Source organism: Idiotropiscis lumnitzeri, chromosome 13 (assembly GCF_059441095.1).
Source record: "Idiotropiscis lumnitzeri isolate Australia: NSW breed Sydney's pygmy pipehorse chromosome 13, RoL_Ilum_1.0, whole genome shotgun sequence".
NCBI classification, from domain to species: Eukaryota; Metazoa; Chordata; class Actinopteri; order Syngnathiformes; family Syngnathidae; genus Idiotropiscis; species Idiotropiscis lumnitzeri.
In genome coordinates, this window is record NC_142403.1 from 7,179,777 (window position 1) to 7,204,591 (window position 24,815).

General features: G+C 39.8%; 1 protein-coding gene across 3 annotated transcripts; it reads left to right on the plus strand.

Annotated features, from left to right (window-relative positions):
- The first annotated feature begins 914 nt into the window (after nucleotides 1-914).
- On the plus strand, nucleotides 915-14,906 carry vtg3 (vitellogenin 3, phosvitinless). Of its 3 annotated transcripts, XR_015846370.1 has the most exons (29): nucleotides 915-1,003; nucleotides 1,119-1,139; nucleotides 1,231-1,382; nucleotides 2,091-2,342; nucleotides 2,425-2,586; nucleotides 2,738-2,886; nucleotides 2,969-3,125; nucleotides 3,915-4,072; nucleotides 4,494-4,659; nucleotides 4,739-4,864; nucleotides 5,892-6,110; nucleotides 6,184-6,401; nucleotides 6,494-6,591; nucleotides 6,666-6,790; nucleotides 6,872-6,967; nucleotides 7,061-7,180; nucleotides 7,262-7,451; nucleotides 7,561-7,648; nucleotides 7,734-7,919; nucleotides 8,573-8,714; nucleotides 8,794-8,962; nucleotides 9,053-9,162; nucleotides 9,251-9,328; nucleotides 10,032-10,238; nucleotides 11,761-11,906; nucleotides 12,020-12,158; nucleotides 12,249-12,379; nucleotides 14,457-14,534; nucleotides 14,638-14,906. XR_015846370.1 is itself a non-coding variant. In XM_088313838.1 (28 exons), exons 1-27 carry the CDS (start codon nucleotides 964-966, stop codon nucleotides 12,336-12,338), a joined length of 3,804 nt encoding a protein of 1,267 aa, XP_088169964.1. In that variant the 5' UTR covers nucleotides 915-963; the 3' UTR covers nucleotides 12,339-12,379; nucleotides 14,457-14,906. The 3 variants fall into 3 exon arrangements, 2 of the variants coding, with proteins under 2 accessions (XP_088169964.1, XP_088169963.1); XM_088313838.1 differs by having other exon boundaries at nucleotides 14,457-14,906; XM_088313837.1 differs by lacking the exons at nucleotides 14,457-14,534; nucleotides 14,638-14,906 and adding an exon at nucleotides 12,441-12,804 and having other exon boundaries at nucleotides 12,249-12,356.
- Nucleotides 14,907-24,815: the final 9,909 nt, after the last annotated feature.

The window sequence follows — 24,815 nt, forward strand, 5'->3', positions numbered from 1 at the left end:
CAGAAATATAAAAACTATTATTTAAACTATATGCTCATCTATCCGTTTACATTATTATTTATTTCCACCGGGGTCGTGGATGAACAAGACACCAAAATCTGAAACCTTACTTGTGTGTGCATGTACGTGTGCGTGTGTGTACATGTGTGTATAGATGCCCTCGCCATCTGACAGATTTGGAGTGTTTCTGCAAAGGACCGTGGGCAAATATTGCCAAATCAAAATGTGCAACACTGTTAGAGTCCTACCCCAAAAGGTGAATGCGGTGCAACAAAGTGTAACATTGAGCGCGTGCAATTTTTCGGCCAATTTATTTATGCTTCCCCATTCAGATTTCAATTTTTCAGTTGACATGTACAGTTTATAGGTCACATTAAAGGTAGAAGAAGTTTGAGATTTGAAAAGATTTACTTTTGGTTTACATATACCACCAGGCATTTAAACAGAAGATAATTTCAAATGTTTATTTTCCGAACCATTCTGCATCTTGTTAGAGAACAGCAAGTTGTGCAAAATGTTGAAACATTAAACAGTCGGACTTTTTTTTTTTGCAAACCTTAAAATAAAATTCACCTCTAAACGTTAGAATGTAAAAGTGAAGGCCTGTCAGACATGTGCAAACAATATAACAATTTTGGAAACAGCTCTCACTAATATGAAATGAGGTTGGACACGAAATGACAAAAATAATCAACGTACTAAATGATGTCAGTATGATTAGCAATGTATGTTGCTTTTATTTATCTTCCACTTGCTGCTGTTGATGATTATCTGTATTTGCCATGTCATTCTGACAATGTCAGCTTGCTGCAGCCAAGTCAGTATTGACTTTACGTTGATGTTGACTGGCTGAAAACCGCATGTGACCTGCCCACCAGGGTCAACACAACCAGCTTCTCTAATCAAACACACTCAGCTATTTAAGAGAGTGATGTGAAATGTTTGCTTGCACCCACCTTGACCATGAGAGGGCTCATCCTCTGCTGCCTTGTGGCCTTAGCCAGTAAGTGGTTTTCATTAAGAAAAATAATAATGTACTTTCAAATCAATGTTTTGTATAGAATGCTTCCCAGTTGAGTCTTCTAGCTAACTCTGTTGTAATAATCTATTCTTTGTAGCATGTCAAAGTGTCCACTACGGTGAGTATTACAGCATCCGCCACTGGACTGAACTGACTTCTGGTATTGTGTTTAAATATTTTCAATGCATACTTTTGAAAATTAATTCCAGAGTTCAGCCTAAATCCTAAGAAAACCTATGAATACAGATATGAGGGGGTGGCCAATTTTGGACTGGGCATGCCAAACCTGGCTGAATCTGGAGCCAAACTAACATGCAAGCTCAAGATTGTCGGCGTGTCTGCGCACACCTTCCTCCTCCAGGTGAGCAGGGATGTGAAAAAGAGTAAAACCAACAAGTAACAAAGTTGTGTGGCTTGTTTCCTTTCTTATCATAGAGAATGTTTTTCTATGTTTAGTGCATTGCTGTTGCGAAAGCACATCAGTCAGTGGTGTAGTTTTCTGGCCTTAGGTGGTTGGTTTCCCACAGTTATGGATCCGTTGTTTTGGAACTGTGTTTATTGACTGAAATCCACAGGCATCAATCCATATAAGTTATTCTACTGAATAAAAAGTGAACAGCAATGGGTCCGGAAACTAAGTTTGTCAAATACAACCTGATCCACTTAAACCAGGGGCCGGCAAACTCTTTGATTGAGATAGGGGCAGATGGATAGAGTGTTTTGGTAACCTCACCTCATCGGAGAAAAAAAGTACATTTAATTTTAAATGAAAATGAATAAAAGCATTTCAACAATATATATGTCTTTGAAAAACCAAAGTATGTAGAAACATTAACAAGGTTTATTCATTTAATTTTTTTCAAGTTTGGCCGGCCGGATTAAAACGTTTACCGGGCCGCATGTGGCCCCTGGGCCGTAGTTTGCCCACACCAGATTAAACCATGCGAAAATGTTTCAAATGAATTATAAACTGTCCTTTTTTTTTTTTTAAAGAATCATTTTCATAATGTTCCAATTAGTTTGAAGTTGTCACTAATCTTATGGTAGTGTCATCTATTCCGAATGAAAGATTTCAGATTTGGCCTTTGAGGAGTTTAACGGCTTCCTAGGGAAGAACAGCTTCGTTGCTGTCCCTAAACTCACTCAGCGCATCGCGGCCCAGCTTGTCAAACCCTTCATGTTTGACTTTGCCAGCGGGCATGTGGGCAACATCTTCGCCTCTGCTGAGGTATCTGACACTGTTGTCAACATCATTAGAGGCATACTCAGCTTCTTCCACATCACCATCAAGACCACGCAGAGATTCTACGAACTCGAGGAGGTGAGAAGACACAATCTGTTCAGTATTCGATGATTATTAGTCACATGAAGTGTTGCTAAAAAAAATGTGATTTTATTTTCAGGCTGGCATTCATGGAATGTGTCAGAGTAATTACGCCACTGAAGAAAACAAGGAAACGAAGGACATGACCATCACTCAGGTTGTGGATGTCACTAACTGCAGGGAGAAGGCAGAACGCTACAGAGGAATGGCAACCGCTGTGCTTGATGATATATCCAAAAAGGTCTGTTTGGGTGACACGATTAAAAAAAATGTATAGAAAAATATTTGGTAACTTTTTGGGCGAATGAAAAAGAAACCTCAAAAAATTGTTCATTTTATTTTATTGCAAAATAACTACAATAATTTATAATGTGATGTGCTGTCCATTCCAGAGAGGGGATTCTATTGTTTCAACCATGCGATACGTTTACACAATCAAACCAACGGTTGATGGAGGCCTCATTTCAAGGGCTCATGGCTTGGAGCAACAACACTTCAGTCCTTTCAATGTGAAGGGCGGAAGCTTCAAGATGAAAGCGACGTAAGACATGACTAAATCTTTAATTCTGCTCACAATGAATCTTGCTCTCAATGCTGACTTGTTCAAACCATCCATGCTGCAGGAAGGAAATCGTGCTGCTCGATGTGAGAGACACACCCTCTGCTGTTACCGGCACGAATGGGCCAATGGAAAACAGAGGCAACATTATTTACAAGTTTATCGAAGCTGGACCGCATATTCCCATCGTCATGCAGAACTTGGATGACGCGCAGTCAAAGGTAAGGATTTAACCGAATCAAATGCAAATACAGTGAAAAAAGAAATCAATGTAGAAACACTTTGCATTAACCTTTTAGTTTCATTTCATGATTTCATGGTATCCAGAGCTGGGGGCGGACGCTTAGGCCCTCCAGCCCGGCCGGACATTCGTTTTTGGGGCCGGGCCGGGGGTTGGCAAATTTTAAAAAAGGGTTCTTATCACGGCTGAAGGTGGATTTTAGTCCGGCCCACTAGTCGGCCCTCGGTTATGTGATGTGGTCACGCCTATTGGACGGATGACAAAAATTATCCCCCGCGTCAAAAGCGAGACTATCAACTATGCGTACTTAATTTCATTGGCTAATATTCTTTGAGTTTATGTTTTCCGTGTGGTCCCTGAAGTGTACACAAGGGTGATTGGCTCACGAGTGAAATGTTGTGTAGTTATGTAGAAAGAAGCAGAATGAGACGAAGACCATAATCAGCAAAGCACATTTAAATAGTAAATTAGCCAGCTAATAATCTTGAAATAAACCTCTGCCGTTAGCATATCTCCCGTGGCGACATCATGCATGGAAGCCTTTTTTTTTTTTTAAATTTACTATTTATTTTTTTTGCGTAGCACAGCCGACAATTTTTATGTATAAGGCCGAAGGGTGGAGGCTGGAAGGCTAGCCAGAAGGTGGCTGGAGGGCGGGGAACTGACAGGCAAAAAAGGGTCAAGTGCCCAGCTCTGATGGTATCGCTCCATGAAATTCAAATGTTATATGTGCAAAGCATGGATGAAAACTATTTTTTTCTCTCTGCAGGCTGTTGAGTTGATCAAGCATTTAGCTCAAGTCAATAGCTACCAAATTGAGAGTGCAACAACTGAGGACGTGATGAAGCTGTATCAACTCTTGCGGATGGTGCCATTCGAAGGATTAGAAGTTATGTGGAAGCAGTTTGCTGCACATGATGAGAACAGGTGGAGTATCGGGAAGTCATAAGAATATACTAAACCTGTGAATTTGAATTTTTTTTTTTTTTTTTGATGCGTTAAATTGGCAAGGTGGTGATTCATCAGTACACAGCCGCACATTATGTCAAAATCAGATCCACTTCAACAGAATGAGTAATGACTGAATATTTAATTTTCATTCAGGTTAAAACATCTTCAGTCTGACACTTTATCTGATGAAAGATGCATTATCATGCCGGTTTGATTAAAGAAAGGTTAATGTAAAAAGCAGCTCTCCATTAGAACTATTGACACTTTATATTTTATTAAAAGCAACCCTTGACATTTATCGCTCCAACACCATTTAATTTAATTAGTTTAAGGATAATCTTTGACATGAAAGATTAGAATTGCTTAATCAATTTCCCCTTGACTTTGCCCTCATTAGACGGTGGTTTTTGGACACAATTGTGGAAGTCAACGATGCCAGAATCCTTAAGTTCCTGCAAAAGAGGTTCCAGGAAAGAGACTTAACTGCTTCCGAGGCCTTCCAAACACTCTTGTTGGCGTTCAACCATCTGGAGGCCACTCCTGAACTGGTTGAGATGGCTAAAGTGAGGATGGAAGGAGCAAAAAGATGTTAGAACAAAGGCAACTCTTGTGTTCCATGATGACGTTATCTTTTGTTCTCAGATTTTCCTGAGCCTGCCCTATTGTCGATCTAACATCTTTGTATGGCAAACGGTGGTCTTTTCTTATGGCTCTCTGGTGTACAAGCATTGCGCCTATTACAAACCGTGTCCAGTGTCTTCTGTTCAGGTAATGAAACAATCATACGTGTATTTTTCAACGCTCCTTCACCACCTGAAATTGTGATCTAGTGTTTAACAATTCACCCCACCCCACTCAAAGTCTACTAGCCGACAGGCACGTTTTCGAACATCTCTTCAAGACACGCCAGCCTGAAAAAGAGAGATCAAGTGGAGACAAAAAATATATATTATAGTTTTATGCCTCCCACAACTTAAAACATATTCCACATTATTAATACACACTTTCAAAGTAAGCCTTGCTGACAAGAAATGGGTGATCCTCACATAGCATGTATTTTCAATCCTGTTCCTCGAGGACCGATGTCCTGACAGTTTCCATCTCTCCCTGAAGCAACACATCTGATTCAAATGATCAGGATCTTTGTCCAGCTTTTACCTTGCTGATTATCAGATCATTTGAATCGGATGTGTTGGATGATGATTAAAAACAGGACACCGGACCTTGAGGAACAGGATAGGAAGACCCCAGTTATAAAGTCTGATCGACTCTTTTGTTTGGACAGATGACCAAATAAATGATATGCTTTCTTGACTTTAAAAGTGACAAAAAGAGACTCAACCATTGTATATTCAAACACCAAAACGTTCAAAGCAAACCACCTAACAAAAGACAGCTAGATTAATGCTAACATAGATTATGAAAGGCTTGGATTGTTTTATTTCCTGAAAAATTACGGTAATTATTAACGTTCCAAAAACTACTACTTTAACACACCAAGTGAATTACTCATCGCATATTTTGACAACAACATGTTAAACAGAATTTTACATTGCAACATGACTCTCAAGCATATATACTCTCTGGTTTGTGGGTTTAGTAGGGCACCTTCTCTACCTCGTCTCTTTTCCTAACTACACTGCTTACACCGTCAGCATACTACATTACAACCTAGTATTGCACCGAAGACACTTAACTGTGTTGTTGTTGAAGTTCTGCACATACAAACGATACATTACATGAAAAGATTCATCTATGATATTGACTTTGACAAAGATTTCCTTCCATTTCCTAGCCACTGCTGGACTTTGCTATGGACAGCCTGAAGAATAAAAATGAGAAAGACATGGTTTTGGCTCTGAAAGCTCTGGGCAACGCGGGTCATCCAGGCAGCATTAAAACCATCATGCGTTTCCTCCCTGGAGTGTCCGCCAACCCGGTTGATCTCCCTCCACGCGTGCTGAGTGCTGCTGTCCAGTCCTTGAGACTCATTGCTGCGCGAGACCCACACAGTGTAAGAACATCATTCACGGAGGGTGTACCCAGACTCTGAAAGCTCATTCTCACGATAATATTCAAATTTTCAGGTCCAAGACATCACCATGAGTCTCTACCTGCAAAAGGACCTTTCTGCTGAGTTGCGCATGTTGGCCTTGATGATCTTATTTGACACAAAGCCACCAATGGCGCTGGTGTCTACTGTGACTGCCCATGTGCAGGAGGAGAAAGACCTTCATATTGTTAGTTTTACTTACTCATATTTGAGAAGCATGGCCAAATCCAGAACTCCCGACAATTTCTTCTTGTGGGTATACTGATTTAAAAAAAAAAAGAAAAAGAAATCAAAGGCATGAATTAGCGAGACTTACTTTGTTTTTTACCTGGTGTCTGCAAAAGGTCCACGGCCTGTAACGTAGCAGTGAAAATCCTGACCCCGAAATTTGGTCGCCTCACCTATCGTTTCAGCAAGGCAATGCGCTTGGACTGGTTTAGTGGTACGTTCACATACAAAAATATAGTACGGTATTTGCTTTGAAGACACTTTATGACATCTATTTTCCCAATGCAGATGATTTACTCCTTGGGTCAGCTGCGGAGTTCTTCATGCTAAGAAATGCAACAGAAATCATCCCTACTGAAATCATGATGAGAGGAAAATTGTATTTCATTGGTAGAATTATTCAGCTTTTGGAGGTGCAGTATAATGAAATGCACTCAACTATCAATTGAAGTCAAGTTCATCATGCATGACAATGAGGTGTTTTTCTTTTGGAGATGGGTATACGTGCTGAAGGAATCAAGGAAATCTTTGCATCCATCATCGCTGAATTGAAAGGAGATTTTAGTGACTTCCAGGCCATTTATCGGCAGGTTGGGACATTATTTAGATTTTTTTTTTTTTTTTTAATAAAAATGTGTCAATATAAAGTGTATCTTTGACAAATATCATGTCATTCTTTTCAGCTTCGAAACTTGGAAACTCAGGCCAGTGACAAACCTCTTCTTCAATTCTATTCTCGCGCTTCTGGACAAGAATGGTTCTTTGCAGATATCAACAGAGAGTTTATTCGCAATATCATCAATGTGAGAGGATAAAGCACAATATACAGAGAAAAAAAATAATCCCACTGTCGTGTGTACTAACTCTTTAGTTTGTACTTGTAGACTGTCAGTCTTTTTGCAGCCAAAGACAGCCCTGTATGGACGGTCATTGAGAATTTACAGAAGGGAATTTCATGGCATCGAACAAAGGCCTTCTTAATCTTTGAAACTCGCTACTTCCAAGCCACCACTCTCGGTCTTCCACTGGAGATCAGCAAATATTATCAGACTCTTAATGGCATCACTGTGAATGGTAAGAGTCTTTTTAAACCATCCACTTCATGATAACCTTGAGATTCAATTTAAAGCTAAATTTGGAGTCAATATTGTTGACGTTGTTGTTGTTGTTTTTTTTGTTTTAGCAAAAGCCGCAATAAATCCACCACTAACTGACCACTTTGGACAACTGTTGACCTCTGAAATTTCACTGGATACTGATGGCTTTGTTGGGTAAATAACATATTCGACAATATCCATGGGAACAAAATTAATACCACGTCCTCTCTTGAATTAAACTCTTTTTTTTTTTTTACAGTTGCACAAAGGATATTTGGATGTCCTACGGTATCAACACAGAACTTTTCCACAGTGGTGTTGAGTTTAGGAGCAAAATACCATATTCCATCCCATGGAAGTTATCCGCCAAGGTGAACATCAGAGGAGGGAAATTTGAACTTGATATTCCTTTGAGCAAAAAGGAAGTGGAGCTTATCACAGTCAGGTATGATTTTGGAGTGGTCAAGTACAAAAAAATAGTACTGTAACCCTCTCTGGTCTTTTATTCTTATTATGTGTTTTGTAAAATCATTGCTTGTCTTTTATTTAGACGCTCTACATAGAATATTTTTTCACAGGGACTTTGCGGCGCAATGACCACAACAACATCTAGTTGGGCCAAACTGGCATCAACAAGCTAATTAGCTAAATAACTTGCATGTGGGAATTTGTGGTACCTCACTGATTAATTGTTTGTTTGGTGGCCATTCAACAGGCCAAGGTGTGCGTACATGGGTTGAGTTACTCACAGCATTTGGCACTAACGCCGTGCCGCAGGTGTTGGTTGCAAATTATTTGGCTCAATCAAGCCTGCTTTATTATCTTCCAAATGTTTGAGTAGTTCAATTAAAACAGAGGTTACAAATTCAAGTATAATGTGTATAAAAAAAAACTGAATTGGTATTATGGAAATGAATAAAATTTTTGCTGCGTGACCAAATGGTCTTGCTCGCTATCCTGACCCATACAGTAACTCCGCTCATCAATGTTAGCTGGACGTGTATGGAATCCATAAGCTGACAGGACAATAAATGAGTGTCAGTGTGGGAAAAGCAACAATAAATACAGAATAAACACTTGTCTTTTTCCAAACGATAGCTCTGATGTATATGCAGTCTCAAGGAACATTGAAGCGCCAGCTTTGCCTAAAATGACCCCCATGATGCCCAGAGCTATTGCCCCTAATAATGAAATTGTCCGCAAGGATCCCGCAGTTGTGAAGCTTGAATTTGAAGAAGAGGTACCGTATCACCAACTTCATTGGGGGAATTAATTACAAGTGAAACCCATTTAAGTCTAACGGTGTTCAACTCCAACAGATGCAGAAGCCCAACAACTGGCATCCAAGGGACAAATGGTGCACAGAGAAAAACATTTATGGAGCAGGTTTCTGCTTTGAATCCGAGTTGAGACGAGCGTATTACCACGAGGAGTACCCCTTGTACTACTTTCTGGGATACACTAATGTGGCACTTAAAGCAGTCCCAGGTAAATTTCACTGCTCAGAAACACTACATCGTACTATGCTAGAAAATGATTGTCCAACGTAGCTAACAGAGTAGCGTATCCTTCTTCAAGTCCAGGCAAACAAAGCTGTTGATAAGATCCGATTTGAGGTCAATGCTGGTCCAAGTCGAATCCCTGCAGGCACCCAAGAACTCCTTGAGACTCAACAAAAGCTCTCAAAGGTCTCCAGCTACCCCGGCAACTTCATGATGCTACATTTTAGATTTCAGCCATCAAATGATTATGCTATTTAATTTTTTTTTTTTACAGGAAGCCACATCAGGAGATCAACCGTCCTCGGGGTCAGAATCAAGTGAAGTAGAACTTAATCCGAGCCCCACTGGCACGGTAGTGGAAACAGAAACCTCACAATTGCATGAGTGTCAAAGAAAGTGGATCTCGCCTGAGTTTAAATGAATGAGTTTGTCAAGTTATCATTATCATTATTATTATCATTATCCAATTGAACTGGCCTCCCAGAACCTTTCTGCTAACCAGTTAGTTAAACACCTCCACACAATCAGTCAGTGACGCCAGGATGGGTTTAGACCTTCTCTTTATATGGCAGTTGTGAAACTGTAACAAATACAGCACAACAATAAATAAAATGGCGGCACAGTCGGCAGTGCAAATAGTTCACATCCTAATTTTCGATTTACAAACTCTACTGATTAGCATCAATCAATGGTTAAATATTTGGAAAACACTTACAGGGAATGCCGTTTTATGGACTTAAGCATCAGACACAACTTAACTGCTACTTGGCTTCATGTACAACAGAACTTGGAGTGAGCGGGAAGCGCTTGTTCTCGCGCTGACTTTTGACACTCTCTTAAAGGGACAGTGCACCACTAAACTACGGCTTAAAGGGGAATGGCATCCAACAGTCTCTTAACTATAAACAAGTGAAACAAATAATAATAACGGCCAAAACACCAATACACCTCCAATTCCCATTTAGCTGAATTCCACACTTGATCCGCACACTGCAAATCATGGTTAGGACTTGAATAAACAACAACAAAAAACATGGTTGTTTTTGGTTCAACAGGTCTTCAACTCAACCCCTGAAGCCATTTTGAACATCAAAGCTCTTGCAGTGAGCGGGAGCGATAAGCCTGAAGGTTATGAAACGGCTGTGTACTGCACACCCATGACCAACCTGAGGAACACCCAAGTCATTGTGTCCCAAGTGGGAGACAATACCAACTGGAAAATGTGTATGGATACTGTGCTGGATGGGCGTGCAGAAGTAAAGGTAAACCACAAACATGGGCAATTTTCCATACAATGATCAGGTATTTTCTATATCGCCGATCCTGTTCGGGGTTGTGATGAGCTGAAGCGTTTCCCAGCTGACTTTTGGGAAATGACATACTACACGCTGAGTTGCATGGTCATCAGTCAAACATACAGCACATTTCGAGACAAACGATCATTACAGTCACATTCACACTATTACTACAGTGCTGTGAAAAAGTATTTGCCCCCTTGCTGATTTCTGTGCTTTTTGCGTATTTATCACTCAAACTGGTTTCATTTCATCAAACCAATTTTAATATCACACTGAGACAACCCAAGGATATATAAAATGCAGTTTCTAAATTATGATTTTATTTACCAACAGGGGAAAACAATACAAACCAATTTGGCCCTATGTGAAAAAGTAATTGCCCCCCCTAACATAATCACGAATTCTGCCACCTTTGGCAGCAATAACTGAAATCAAACATTTGCTATAATTGGTGATAGGTCTTTCACGCCACTGTGGAGGGATTTTGGACCACTCTTTAACTGCCCGTTCAATATCTCACCACAGCATCTGAATTAGATTTAAATCCGGACTTTAGAATGTTAATGTTAAGCTTTTTGTCCTTTTGTGACAGCGGTTTTTACCTGGGAACCCTCCCATGGATGCCATTTTTGATCTGTAGCTTTCTTATAGTGTAGTCGTGAACACTGACCTTAGCTGAGGCCAGTGAGGCCTGCAGTTCTTTGGATGCTTTTCTAGGTTGCTTTGTGACCTGGATGAGTCATCATCCCACTTTGAAGTAATCTCCTGGGAAGGGTTTCCACTGTTGCCAGTTTTCTCCATTTGTGCGTAATGCCTCTGCCCGAGGTTCACTGGAGCCCCACAGCCTCGGAAATGGCTTTGTAACCTTTTACAGACTGATTGATTTTCAATCACTTTTTTATTTATTTATTTTTGGGGGGAATTTCTTTGGGTTGTGGAATGATCCATTTGTTTTGGAGATTTTGTAGCCTACTTTACATTGTCTTACAGATTTATTTCGGTCATTTCTTCATTCAACAAAGGTGGTGGTTGGGTGTTACCTGTGAAATTGAACTGAGCTTTCCCAAAACTTTGGTGAGTCACAGTTGCGTGGCGATTTAACAAAGGGGGGCAATTACTTTTTCACATCGGGCCAGATAGGTTTGTATTGTGTTCCCCCCTTTGTAAATAAAATAATCATCTTGAAACTGCATTTTATTTATACTTGCGCTGTTTCAGAGTGATATTAAAATCGGTTTGATGAAATGAAACCTTTGTCAGCGATAAGTATGCAAAAAAACACAGAAATCAAGAAAGGGACAAATACTTTTGCACTGCATTGTAAGGCAGATATTGGGCATAATTAATGTCCAATAATTGGAATTAAGATTGTACAGGGGTTAAAGTCGCCGTAATGTGTTTGGTGTCGGTATTTGGCGTATGACACAGTGGTGCTACAGCCAAGTGTTCTGTGTCAAACTTGGCTGATGTCCTGTGTTTGGCCCAGGCACACCTTCGATGGGGAGCTGAATGTCAGTCCTTTGAAATGTCATTGGGAGCCAATACTGCACGTCTGCCTGGTTCCAAGCCGACGCTTAGAGCCAAAGTCCACTGGACCAGAGTCCCGGAAACCATGGCAGAGTTTTTCAGGGGGTGAGAACACAAGCAAAGGACAATGAGACTTTTAACTCACAAAATGTTGTTTCTCTTAAATGTCTTTTGTCAAAACTGACTGTTTAGTAAAAAGATTTCTTTACCCTTCCCAGTATTAAGACCTATATCCCAGGCATGGCTTTGCTTCTTGGCTTCAACCAGCAGTTCGAGAGAAATCCAGAGCAGGAACTTTCTGCTTCAGTTGTTGTTGCCTCGGCGGACAGCATCGATGTGAAGATTCAATACCCAGAGGTGCGCACTTTAAGACACCTCTAACATTCTTCCCTCGTGTTAAACTGAAGTATTTACACCCATGTGTCATTTCCTCTGCATTTTCATTAGTATACAGTCTACCGCCAGTCTATCCCAGTTCCTCTGCCACGTCGCAGTCTTCAGGAATTCCATTACAACGCCGGAAACGCAACAATGTAGAGCCATGGATAATACCAAGTGAGCCAATCTACAGCAATGAGGTGTTTGCTGTTTCATGAATAGAGTTTTAAAAAATGTGCCATTGTTGTATTTACCCTGCAGAGAGCGAGACAAGGAACATTACAAATGGAAGCGGTCCCTCCTTTCCGTAGTAAAGACAAAACTACTAAATTCTCACCACTGTGACAAAACGCAGCATCATTAATGATCAGTATCAGTATGTCACCAGTTTGGAAAGAACTTGTAAACAGTCTTGATTTCTTGGTTTTAGAGTATGTCAATATGTGAACAACCATCTCTGAAGGAAACTTTCTCTTCTGTGTCCCAAACACTCTGATGCACACAGTGGAATGACAAAATAGATGATTCACTTCACCAAGTTCTGACAAATATTGTACATAATTCAAATATCCTGCAACTGTTCAGTTTGTGCTTGTCCAAATGATAAAGATTATACCAAAGTTCACTTCTTTTGTTAAAGAAGCAATCGTTTCCATGGTATCTTTTTATTTTACAAAAACAACAAATTATTTCCTGCATTGAAGTGTGCTAAACAATTCGAAATAAGCACATAGGACAATAACCTCCTTTTACGGATGATTTCTACTGAAAGATACAGATATTTACTAGGTCAGGATGACCTGCACTGTTTGATAACCTACTAGTAATGTTTGCAGACTCACAATACAATGTCGCCATCCATGCTATTAAAGTAGGCCGCTTTGCCCTTTGGGAAAACAACTAATTGCATATTATATAACCTCGTCCACATACTTGGAGAAAAACATTAGCTGGCTGTAATTACAAAATAAGTAAACGAATATAACATATTATAGCAGGACCATTTTTTTAATGTTTTTTTTATTTCACTACAGTACAGCTTAACTTACAATGTATCTATTTTTAATAACTTACCAAAAGACAAGTTGTGTCTTTTGTCAGAAGCGGGTCAAAAAATATTAGCGTGGGCCTGTTCTAAAAATAGATCTCTAGCGATGGGGCATTGACATCAGCAATTAAACATTTATCACACAGTCCAGAGAAGCTTTCCTATGAATACATGAAAGGATTTTCACAGTGAAACCCTTGCATAATTCATATTTAAGTTTCAAGTGTTTATAATACAATTATGTGAGCTTTACAGCCTTTTTGTACTATGATAAAGGGTCTAAATCTCAACTAGCCATGACAACAAATTGTATGTGTCATCACCGGTGATAATTAGTCCCTACTTTTAAACAAGGACTCTCTGTCCTCAATACGGATGGCACCGCATCTCCTGCCCGCACTGATTTAGCCAGATGGTGTTCGGCTGTGGAGTAGACATTGCGGGATGAGCACAATTCTAATGGTGTCATTATGTTTCATTTAAATCTCTAATATGCTGTGGGCTGTCAAGAGACACTTGACTGCCTGAATTCAAATGTGTTATGTCAAAATCAAGATCCACATGCCCTCCTGTTGTCTCCACACGTATTGACCTTGCACTCACATACCCTTTGGCTGTGTGAACTCAACTCGTTAAGAAAAAAAAAAGATGACCGCAAATGACAGATCAGGTCGTTTGGAGGAGGAGCGATCAACACTTCCCACCTACTTTGCTGGTTTTCGAGAGATGGTGATGAGCCTCATTAGGCAGCCTATATAGTCATCAGAGGAGCGCTGACAACAACAATGGCTGCAGATATACTGTAGTCATCCAATTGTACTGCTGTGTGCTTGTGCAATGAGAAGACGGAGGATAATTAAGGCTGGATTTACACTGCATGGTTCAAGTGTTACAATGCTTATATATATATATTTTTTTCTCCTATAATACCAAATTTTATTTTATGTCATGGCAGAGTGAAGAGATAAAAATGCAAGGAATTCTATATCACCAGATTGGAATCAGACCTCTTCCAAATGTGGATAATAATCTTATATGTATCGAGTAGCTGCCCATGGGCCTGCAGTGTAACTCCAATTATCAGATATACCCAGCGGTGAATGCTCAAGCCCAGCAACATCTTCTGGGCTGGCCTAAACATGATCAGACTATTAAAATTCTTGGTGCGCTGTACCCAGTTTGAAGTGGCAATTCTGTTTTTTTTTTTAATATTATTTTTTTTTTTACAGACTGTCATTTTTGGGAAAATTGGTCCTACCAGAAATGTGCGTCTCCATCACCATCTCCTACGCTGTCAATGAAACACTGTAAGATTTGCTCAAATGATGACGTGATCTCGTCGGCCATATGCGAACAATCACAAGACAAAACCCAGAAAACAGCTTAAAATGTTGAAAATTTTTATTTTAGGCTACAGTCCACTGGCAAAGAGTCAAATGTGCTTTGAGGGGATGTCAAAAGCAAATTATCTTCACGCTGTGAAAAGAATCAGACGACAGGCTAACATCCACATGCTGACGACGTGATGAGTAAATTAAAGTATTCATGCATTTATTACCTGTAGTTGCATCAGGGTGCCATTATGCTGTTTGGCATCAGCATGACTCAATAGTTCAACACCAGGCTCGGATCCAGTTTTTTTTTGCTTTCTCAACACAACTAAACCAATCAAAACACAACTAGATTGTTTGGCTGACTTTAGTCAACACTGTGCTGTTAATCGATGTGTGTGTTTTTTTTTTTTTTTAACATTAGAAGCATGCACAAGCATTACACAAACTCAACATAAGAAACAGTCAGGAGAGGGAAAAGTATTGTAAAATTCAACTGCTAGGGTGTGTCTTGAAGTGGTTGTTTTCGACAACTGAGTGAATGTGTTTTATATTATATTACAAATATTATAATATTTAATGGTAGTTTTCGTGTACATTTTTCATTTGGTGTTGTCAAAATGAAAAAGATTTTTTTTCCCCGCATTTCCAACACCGCAAAGACATTAGGTCAAATTCTAAATTTGCATTCAAAAGGCCTGTCATGTGTCTCATCCTATTTTCAAATCCATGCAAATTGAGCATGTTAATGTCGCTTGTACGTGATGCTTTTCAAAACCTAATGAAAACCGCACCCAATTTTCCCTGATGGTCATCATGTCAAACCCGAAAATGAATTTCATTGCTCCTGGGCTGCAATAACAAACGTGTGTTTGTGTTGAGCACTAGAGGACAGTATTTACCAGATATGAAAATATGCCTGGCAGCATTTTGCAGTTCACAGAGAGGACTGTGCAGCATATATTGACACACTGTGGGGAAAGATAAATGCATGTTTGGCCCTCAACTCTTTGGCATGTGAAAGAGGGGACACAAAATATAAAATGAAAAACAACACTTGGCAGATGAGTGCAGCAGTGAATGATCCATATAGTGTCGGGTCATGAAAAGCATCATGAGCTCACGTAATTGCTTCTGTTCATGGGAGGAAAACATCGGTTGATTTTCATGGGGAATGTGGACATGATTGTCAACAGCTCCCACAGTTCAGAAAATGACGTCATGCATGCAGCTGTCAAGATTAACTCGATATATGAAAATTTGTTTTAGTTTTACTGATCATTGACAAGCAGAAATAACATGGTTGGTATCTCTCATCTTTTCATTATGTTACGTTATTTTCAGCCAGTTTTCACTCTCACACACTCTGGAAAGTAATAATTAAACATAAATTGATTGTTGATTCCCGCGACCCTATTGAAGAGAAGCGGTATAGATAATGGATGGATGGATGATTGTTGATTTTCATGGTAAATGACCCAGATTCTCGTCCATCCCTTCCAAGCTTATAGGTTGAGATCATTTGCGGGTCGTGAGGAACCTGAAGGGACTGATCGGACCCTCAATGCGTGTGTTTGCGTGTGTCTTCATGTTTAAATTCAATATGTGACCGAGCATATCATAAAACCTTTTCTTGAAATTTTGCTACATTTTTTCTTTTTCTTATTAACGCCACTTGACATAAAATGCAGGTAATATTATTCCAAAGATGTATTGGAACAAATGAAGACCACTCCCCCACCAGCAGAAATACTCTGTGTACTAATTATTTACTCTGCACACTTGAACAAAATTCTTGCACGTATGCAACACATTCTTGTCAAGTTCACATCCCTGCACTGATTCAATCTATCGCATCTCTCCAAATACCATTTATTGAATTTCACAAAGGATGCATGTAATCTTAAAGCCATGAGGGGGCACTGTTTGTCCTAGCAGTGACGTAAGACTTATGTTGAGGAGTCTTAGTCACCCCCCAGACTCTCCTACTCCCCATTTTTACTGCGTGTGAAAAATGGATGTCGTCTCGCGGATCATTGGAATGCTTCTGTTACACTTGACCCAGAAATTCGCATACCCCACAACAAAATGAGTGTCATGACGCTGACTGATGATGATGATGTCAAACCTGATGCAGTGTGCTCAGCATGTGTCTGGGTACCATTTTTTCAAATGTTATATAACCACCTCATAATAATTACATTATCTCTTGGACTGAACATATATAAGCATAACAGAACATATTTCATTTTTATATGGCTCACAGAAGAATAACCTGTCCACTTTTCTTGGTTTAGTAGTTATTGTTTCAAGCACTGAAAATTAGAGGGGGAAAAAAACAATAAACAGGACATCAAACTTTCTGTCTTCTTCCAGAAGAAAGTATATCATATCAAAGAGCTTTTTGAAAAGGCAGCAAAGTTCTTTTAAGCGTTCCTGGCCAAGAATATGGCAACACTTGATGTGTAGTCTTAAAGTCTCAGTATCACCCTCAAAAGAGGGCCGCTGAACCTCTCCGCCTGTGAAATTTAGTCTCCATGGCAACCACACCGTTTATCAAGATTGCACGCTCTAAAGAGAGGCTACAAAGGTTTTGAACACACTTAATTTAGCACAACATGCAAGTACACTTTGCAACCAAATAAGTCAAAACAAAAAAATACTATATTATATATATATATATATATATATATATATGTGGCTGAGCTTTTTGCTTTGACTTTAACACCGCATCAGAAGTCAAGTCATAAAATTATGCAGTTTGTCAACACACACACATAGTGTAGACTGGTAAGCAGGTGGCACGGTAATTAGAGATTAGCTGCATGACTGGTGCCTTGTAGGTCTGCTGGAGAATTTGCACTTTGTAAGTAATGTGGCAAATAAAGCACATCTCAGTGAGATTCACACTAGTTAAAGGCCTGCTCAAAGCGAAAATGTGTCACTGTCACTGTTCACATGTACTGCATGTCCCAGCAGTGTTGATGGCAAACTGTCAACTCTAGCAATAAATGCCTCCCAGAGATGTCTGTTCCGATTCTGACCTCATTGCTGTTCCATGTAGAATTTTTTGAAGAAAGATTTCATTTGATGATACTCAATTTTCGGTCATTTCTGTGTCGGTTAGATTTACAGAAAATGTGTCATTTAAGCAAACATAATGTTACGCACACACTGTACATCACCCGTCAATATACATATTAAAATTACAACAAGCTTGCAATGACGGTTTACATCTGATGTGTGCGTCCACGATTTTTATTCCACAATTGGTAGTGGCCTGATTCCAATCTGTTGGTTTCAAATTGCATATTTTTTTTCTGTTTACACAACTCATATCAAAATTGGGCCACTTGAGAGGGAAAAAATATCTGAACACTATCGCTTGCCTTGAAAGTTACTAGTATTACTGTTGAGGTTTGTGTGCCAGCATTGTCACATAAAAAAGGATCAGGTGTCGTTCGTTGTATCCCACTTTTGGCTACAATGGATTCATAGTGGCCCATATGCTGTGCCAAAAGATATTTATTTGGCCCAGAATGCAGGGCACAGTTTTATTTGAAACAGTACTTGGTCACAATATGGTGTCACTGTCTTAAATTTTGTTCAAGTTATGACATTGATTGTCAGCCAAAAGACATTTTCATTTAAGCACATGTTCCTGTTGGAACATCAATTTGTTGAACATTTTGTATGCTGCATGTTCAAATAAATATTGTAATCTGTTGAGTGGGATGCATTTTGGTGTAGCGTATTTCCAGAACTGTGTTTTCCACCTTTTTTTGCTGATTCCAATGTACTGACATTTTACAGTATACGGCTGAGGCAGTGCATTCCGGAGACTTCTTTCATATTGCCTGCTGACGTCAACAGAAACACAATCATTCAGAATGTCACTGTGGGCATTGCTTGTTGGATGCTTTTGCCCATTTCAAAACAGAAAAAAAAAAGAAAAGGCTCAATGCGTGAACATTTTTATCGTCTTTCCGGCACAAGTGTGCTTGAGACAGATGGAAAAGACAACAAGAGCCGCAGGGTAGAGGACAGACGACATTTTAGTTTTTGTCGCCTAATGCGGTGATTGAAAGTAATAGAGAAGCTCCATTAAGTGCTACTAAAGTATTGCTGTGGAAAGAGGAAAAACCCTCATGGACAACACATCTGAAACCTAGATTCTGTTGACTTCAAAGCCACCGCTACAAAATTCAACCTTATTAAAACCATATTCATGCTACTCTGACAAACTCAACTAATTGATCATGAAAAAATGCAATCACAAGGTTTTTGAGGTAGTTTTACCAGGAAGATGGATGTTAGTAATATGAGTCTCTTGCTAAGTCATCGAGGTTGTCGTGCATTACTTGACTGACTTCCGTGAATGGATTTAGTTCCACTTCCGGTCTCTGTGTGTGATTGACGGGCAAAATGTCCAGGTTGTAGTCTGCCTTTTGTCCGAGCAAGGTTCTTGGTTGTCCTTGATTCCTCCTTGATCCAGTTACATTTAACGCTTGCGAGGTATTTGCATTGTCTGAACCCCTGAATCCTGTATTCTCTCAACTTTTGGGTCAGCATACTTCAAGGAGGCAAGCACTTTGGTTTAAGTCACAAATGTTTGGCAGAGCCCAAATGTCCAAAAGCGGATACAGCCATGACCAACAGCAAACCTTAAACTGAAATGGAAGGTGAGTAATTCTGGGAATTAAGACCAGTTTACTACTATTTTTATTCTTGTCTTTTGAAATAGTTCAGCTGACTGTTGCCTTGCTTATGCCGTCATACTGCAGAAAACAGCTCACCTGATTTCTCGATCACGTGATGACCGCAATGCAAACCCAAGGGCACTTTGAAACCAATTTCAGTCGACACTCCGGGGGGTGCAGGATAAAATGTCAACCCCTGAAATGGATGGAAACCGATGGATTCATCTTAATTCTTTTGTCACACATGCAACATTAATCAGTGGGGGCGCATGCATATATTGCAAAGAACATTATTGACTTACGTGACATATATTTTAACAGATTCTGAGCATCTTGAGCTTTGTGGTGCCATTTGCACAACTCGCCCAGCAAATTTTCTTAAATTGAGCCACATTCCTTTGAGTGACAAGATGATCGGGCATCCAGTCTCAGTTCATCCTCCCAATGAATGTGTAGGTTATCTTATATGTTCTTATTCATAAAATTCTCTCTTCTGCTTTTTATGTTCCTCTGACTCGGGAGTGGGCAAAGTTTTTGATTGTTGGGCCACAATGGTTTCAAAAATTTGATAGAGGGGCCGGACCAGGAGCAGATGGATGGAGTGTTTCGGTAACCTCACCTCATCTGAGCCAAAAGAAATACATTAAATTTGAAATGAAAATGAACAAAAGTATTGCAACAAAATATATGTGTTTGACACACCAGAGTATTTAGAAAATATATATATATTTTTTTTCTAATTTGGCGGGCCGGATTAAAACATTTAACGGGCCGCCTGTGGCCCCCGGGTCATAGTTTTCCCACACCTGCTCTAACCTACAATCCATTTTAAAAGCTTAGTATTTTCATCCAAATTCAATAGCGCATTTTCTCATTTGGCGATTTTGGACCAAAGGTGATATTCAAACCCTGAACCCCAGACCAGACATACTGACCACGAAATTATGATGCTCCCCAAAGCCTCAATGATTTCTATTGAGTCCAGTTAAGACTCGCTCATCTAACAGCCAGTTCAGATCGAGCAAATTCTTTGTTTCTTATCAACTTTACTGCCATATAGAGTCAAGGAAACTCTCTTGCCTTAAGTGACAGTCTGAGCTACCCTGCTGCCCGTTGCTTGGCAACCAACCCCGCCTCAGAGAGTGAACCTCCCTGATGGAGCTTCGTGGAAAGCCGACGTCTTATCTCAGCAGTCTTGCCACCTCAAAGGAGGGGAGTGCTATTCTGCTCTCACGAGGAGGAAGAACTGGTATCTCATACAACACATAAAAGCTCACAGAAAAGTTGACGATTTTTTTTTGGGCACAGTAAAGTCACCACTTTCAGTCAAGTTCGACTGGGTTTGACAAACAGGCTTACACGAATGAGATGTCAATACTCACATTTGCTTTGTCTTTCTGAATTTAAACTAAATAGTTTTATTCTCCTGTAAGTCTATTTCCTGCATTTTAATAGAGCATCCTTTTCATTTGTTGTGACAATGCGTCAACATCATTGGATACACTGTTAATGAGAAACGTCGCTCCAAATTAGCATGTCAACACGGTTCCTAATTGAGAGCATTTCTATATTGCAACGAGCAAATATTTTTAGACACGCTCAAAGACCAGCCTGGTGGGTTTTGACATGTTCTATGCATATCCGCTGTCATGTCGCCGTGACGCGGAATGATTAAAGTTGCAGCAAAGCAACACTTTGTGTGTGACAAGCCTACTGTTGCTGCACCTCCTCACAAAGAGTCTGACACACAGATTTCTACAGAAAACACACTATTCCTGATTCATATTATAACTCAGTTTGAGTACCGTATCAAACTTTCCTTTTTTGCGATAATGACTTGCTCATTCCCAGACGGATTATATATACGGATTATATATATATATATATATATATATATATATATATATATATATATATATATACGGGAAAACAATCACACACATTGTATGAGTGCCCGTGGATATGTACAAAGCTTTCGAGCGAACTCATCTCTTTGAAACAACTCGTCTTACCGCAAAATGGCTATATTTTTTTAATTATTTATTTATTTGTTTTTTTATGAATATTTTGAGAAAAAAAACGCAAAGCACTGAGGCTACAAAACGTGAAGCATGAGGGAACAGATAACACATTATTAACACATTAACACAAATTCCCTATAACCACCACCAGCACCAACCAGATGCAACCCATGTGGCAAATCCCGAGGAGCACCAGGCATACGTAGCAGGCCGAAGGATCACAGCTGTCTATTAGTTGATGCCAAAGAAACCGTAAAATTGATGAATCATCAGTTTTTATTGTCTAATGCGAGTCGCAGATCAATTTATCTTGTTCAGTAAGAACCTTCCTGCGGTAAAGAGACCACTTCAAAGCACTTAACCACTGTACTACTTCCGATAGCTGAAGATGAACAAGTACTTCCTGCATGTCTTTGAATCAAAACATTGTGTATTTGCTTCATTTATTGTACTGTACTTTATGTTGGAATAAATTCATATATTTAATACTTTACTTCCAAGCTCATAGCCTCTGTAGTTGCTGACATTGTCTCTATGGAGCTAAAGAATGAACAGATGGAGCGTTTTAAAGAGAAGTCTGTGGACAGTCTGCTGGGAATACTGGGAAGAAGAGCTTTGACTTTCTCCTTTAGCAAACACTAAATAAAGCACAACTATTTTTATTTAAGTATGATAGCCTCAAAAATGAAATAGATTTTATTGAATTAAGGATGGGATACAGTTGTTATGCGTTTCCAATCATCCATCAATTTTCCATATTGGTGTTGAAAGGTGTGAGTGCAGGAAGGCAACGCAGAAGTGCAGGATTAATTCAAACCAAAATGTATAGTATAATTTTTCTAAAATAAAAAAGGCAGTCACTGATGGTCTAGTGGTACGCTCACCTGACTTGTGTGCAGGCAGTGTGGGATCGCTCAGTGACAATGTCTGTGTATGCCCAGCGACTGACTGTTGACCAGTTCAGTATGCAGTCGGTCGATTGCCAAAAATCAGATGGGATGGGCCAAATAAGACATGTGAAATCAAAAACATTACATTAACAGAAGTCGAAGAATACTTAACACTATTTAGCAAACCCAAAAAACGGGAATGGACTCATGGAAACACCAATAGAGGCAATGATCCGACAAAGACGGAAAGGAAGCAGACAAGTAAACACAAATAAACCTTTGACATTGAGCTGGGCAATTGACCCTTTTTTGTCGGTTCAATGCCATATTTGGTCACTGGACCACCAAAATATACAGACAAGTTAGATGGTGGAGAACTTCCCAGATTAGAAAAGATCAGAGCTGGGCAGTCCGTCTCTGGGGCGAAACAGTCCAGCCCTCGGGTCCGGTCAGGCGCCCATTTTTGGGGCATGGGGTGAGGGATGAAAAATTTAAAAAAAGGGTTCAATCAAAGGACCTAGGAAGATTTGAGTTTGGCCCACGAATTGTACCTCATGCATGTGATGTGTTCGCAAGGCGGCTAAAGGTTTATCTCAAAAATTGCCTCAGAACACGTCAAAAGTGCCACTTTGGTTTGACGTAACACTTACCATCATAATAAGGCCATAATAAGAAAAGTGGATTTGAATAGTAAATTAGCCAGATAATGATTATTATTCGGACTGTTGTACTGACACCCCCCCCCCCCCCCCCCCCTTCTTGTAATGGTATGCCCCAGTAGCAGGTGGGAGACGCGGGTTACGTGATGTCCGAATAAGGGAATGCAGGCACGCTTGAATGCACACATCTGTCTCAAGTCTCTTCTAAAACAAACAATGATCTTTAAATAAACCTCTGCCGATAGCATCTCTCCCGTGGCGGTGTCATGCACGGACGTTTTTTTTTTTTTTTTTTGGTGGCGGAACGCGCTCCGTAGTCGACAATTTTTATGAATGAGGTCGGAGAGTTGAGGCCGGAAGGCGACCCAGAATGCGGCCACAGGGCGGGTGACTGACCATCAAAATGGGGTCAAGTGTCCAGCTCTGCAAGTTTCCCTCTGACTAATACAATAATGCAAATTTTCTGCAACAGGTGTTAAATGTTCCGACTGTTCCTGTTCAACTGAGCCCTCTCAAAATTTGAGCCCATACTGATGGCACCTGAAATTAGTAGGAACTCTTGCTCAAGCAAATGACTATTACAAGTATCGTTCTATGAACAAAATAAATGAGTGTACAAGCCTCATGCATCGGGTGCAAACGCTGCAGCAACGCAGTTTTCTTACATTGACGTGATGCAATACACTCTGTTCATCTGTACATTGGTTTCTGTACGCGATCCTGCAAAATGAGTCATTATTACTCATTTTCAAACATGTTTCTCAGTCACACGAGAACTGCAATACTGTGCATCAAACAGTTCAAAGGCTAGCCCACTAGCTGTGAAAGGTCTGTGAGCAGCATGCCTCATACAGTATGTCTAATTAGAGCCGTATTGAAGTGTTATTCTTTAATGAGCGAGTCTTCGTGCCTGCTAAGGTAAAATAATGCTGAAGCAATTATGAATACATTAGATAGATTATATGCATGTATTGGAGCTTCCGGTAGATTCTCTTCAAATTTATTTACTCTCCAATGGAGACAATTCAAATTCCTTCGTGGAAAAATACTTGCACATGAATTTAAAAAGTGTTTTCTCGAAGAGCTGACCTCTTTGTAGAGGCTGCTTGATAAAGAGAGACTTCACAATATGTTAAAATATTAATTTGCGAAGCAGTAAAAAAGATAAAAAGCTTAAGATGAAAGTGGAATTCCATTTGGGTCTTGCCGGGTGCTTCGAAAACATCCACATTTAAAGTCAGGAGCAGCTTGTGTTGCCTTAACCTTTGTACTGCTGTTCAACTCCCTGCCTTCCCTTCAAGAGATAGTAAAACTGAGGTCAAAAATCATTTGACCATTTCTTTTCAGACTGTGAAAATTCACATCTATTGAAAATCTGAGTTGCATAGTTACAGACCTCACACGTTTTATCTCATGTCAACTATCCCTTTCTTCTTTACATATAAATATTCTCAAACAATCCATTGAGGCTAATTTGAAAGAGTTCCTGGCTTTGATCTGATTCTTTTCCATTATGACGCAACCTGGGAGTTTCTGTGCAACCTTTCAGATGTGAACCGATTTCATTTGGGGAATATCTTGGAGGGGGCAGACAAATGCGATTATTTCAGCCCACTTTCGAGTTTCACTGTGATGCATGAAGAACTGCTTGTGGGCCAAATAGAATAAAAAAGGAAAAAAACAAAAGAGCAAAGCGAGCTTTCACTGTGGGCAGCGCTTTAAAATGTAATTCTTGGCTGTATTGGTTGAAAGAGTAACACACCTGATAATCAAATATTGTCCCATGAATTCAATTAATATATCTGTGTGGCAATGGGGAATGCTTTTATCAAGTCAAGTCAAGTCACATTTATTTACATAGCCCTTAAATCACAAAAGAAAGGGCTTCACATGGCCAGAGCTGACAAAAATTAATGACATCCCTTCACCTTAACCCCACACGTTTCGAGCACATTCTATTTTTGAAGTGGGCCCATACCAACAAGCC

What these genes read in the sequence shown, in the direction of transcription:
- vtg3 (XM_088313838.1), top strand. Translation starts at nt 964, where the DNA reads ATGAGAGGGCTCATCCTCTGCTGCCTTGTGGCCTTAGCCA. An exon ending in GAATTATTCAGCTTTTGGAG is followed by an intron (nt 6,791 to 6,871) that starts GTGCAGTATAAT and finishes TTTCTTTTGGAG; the next exon opens with ATGGGTATACGTGCTGAAGG. An exon ending in GTGGAGCTTATCACAGTCAG is followed by an intron (nt 7,920 to 8,572) that starts GTATGATTTTGG and finishes TCCAAACGATAG; the next exon opens with CTCTGATGTATATGCAGTCT.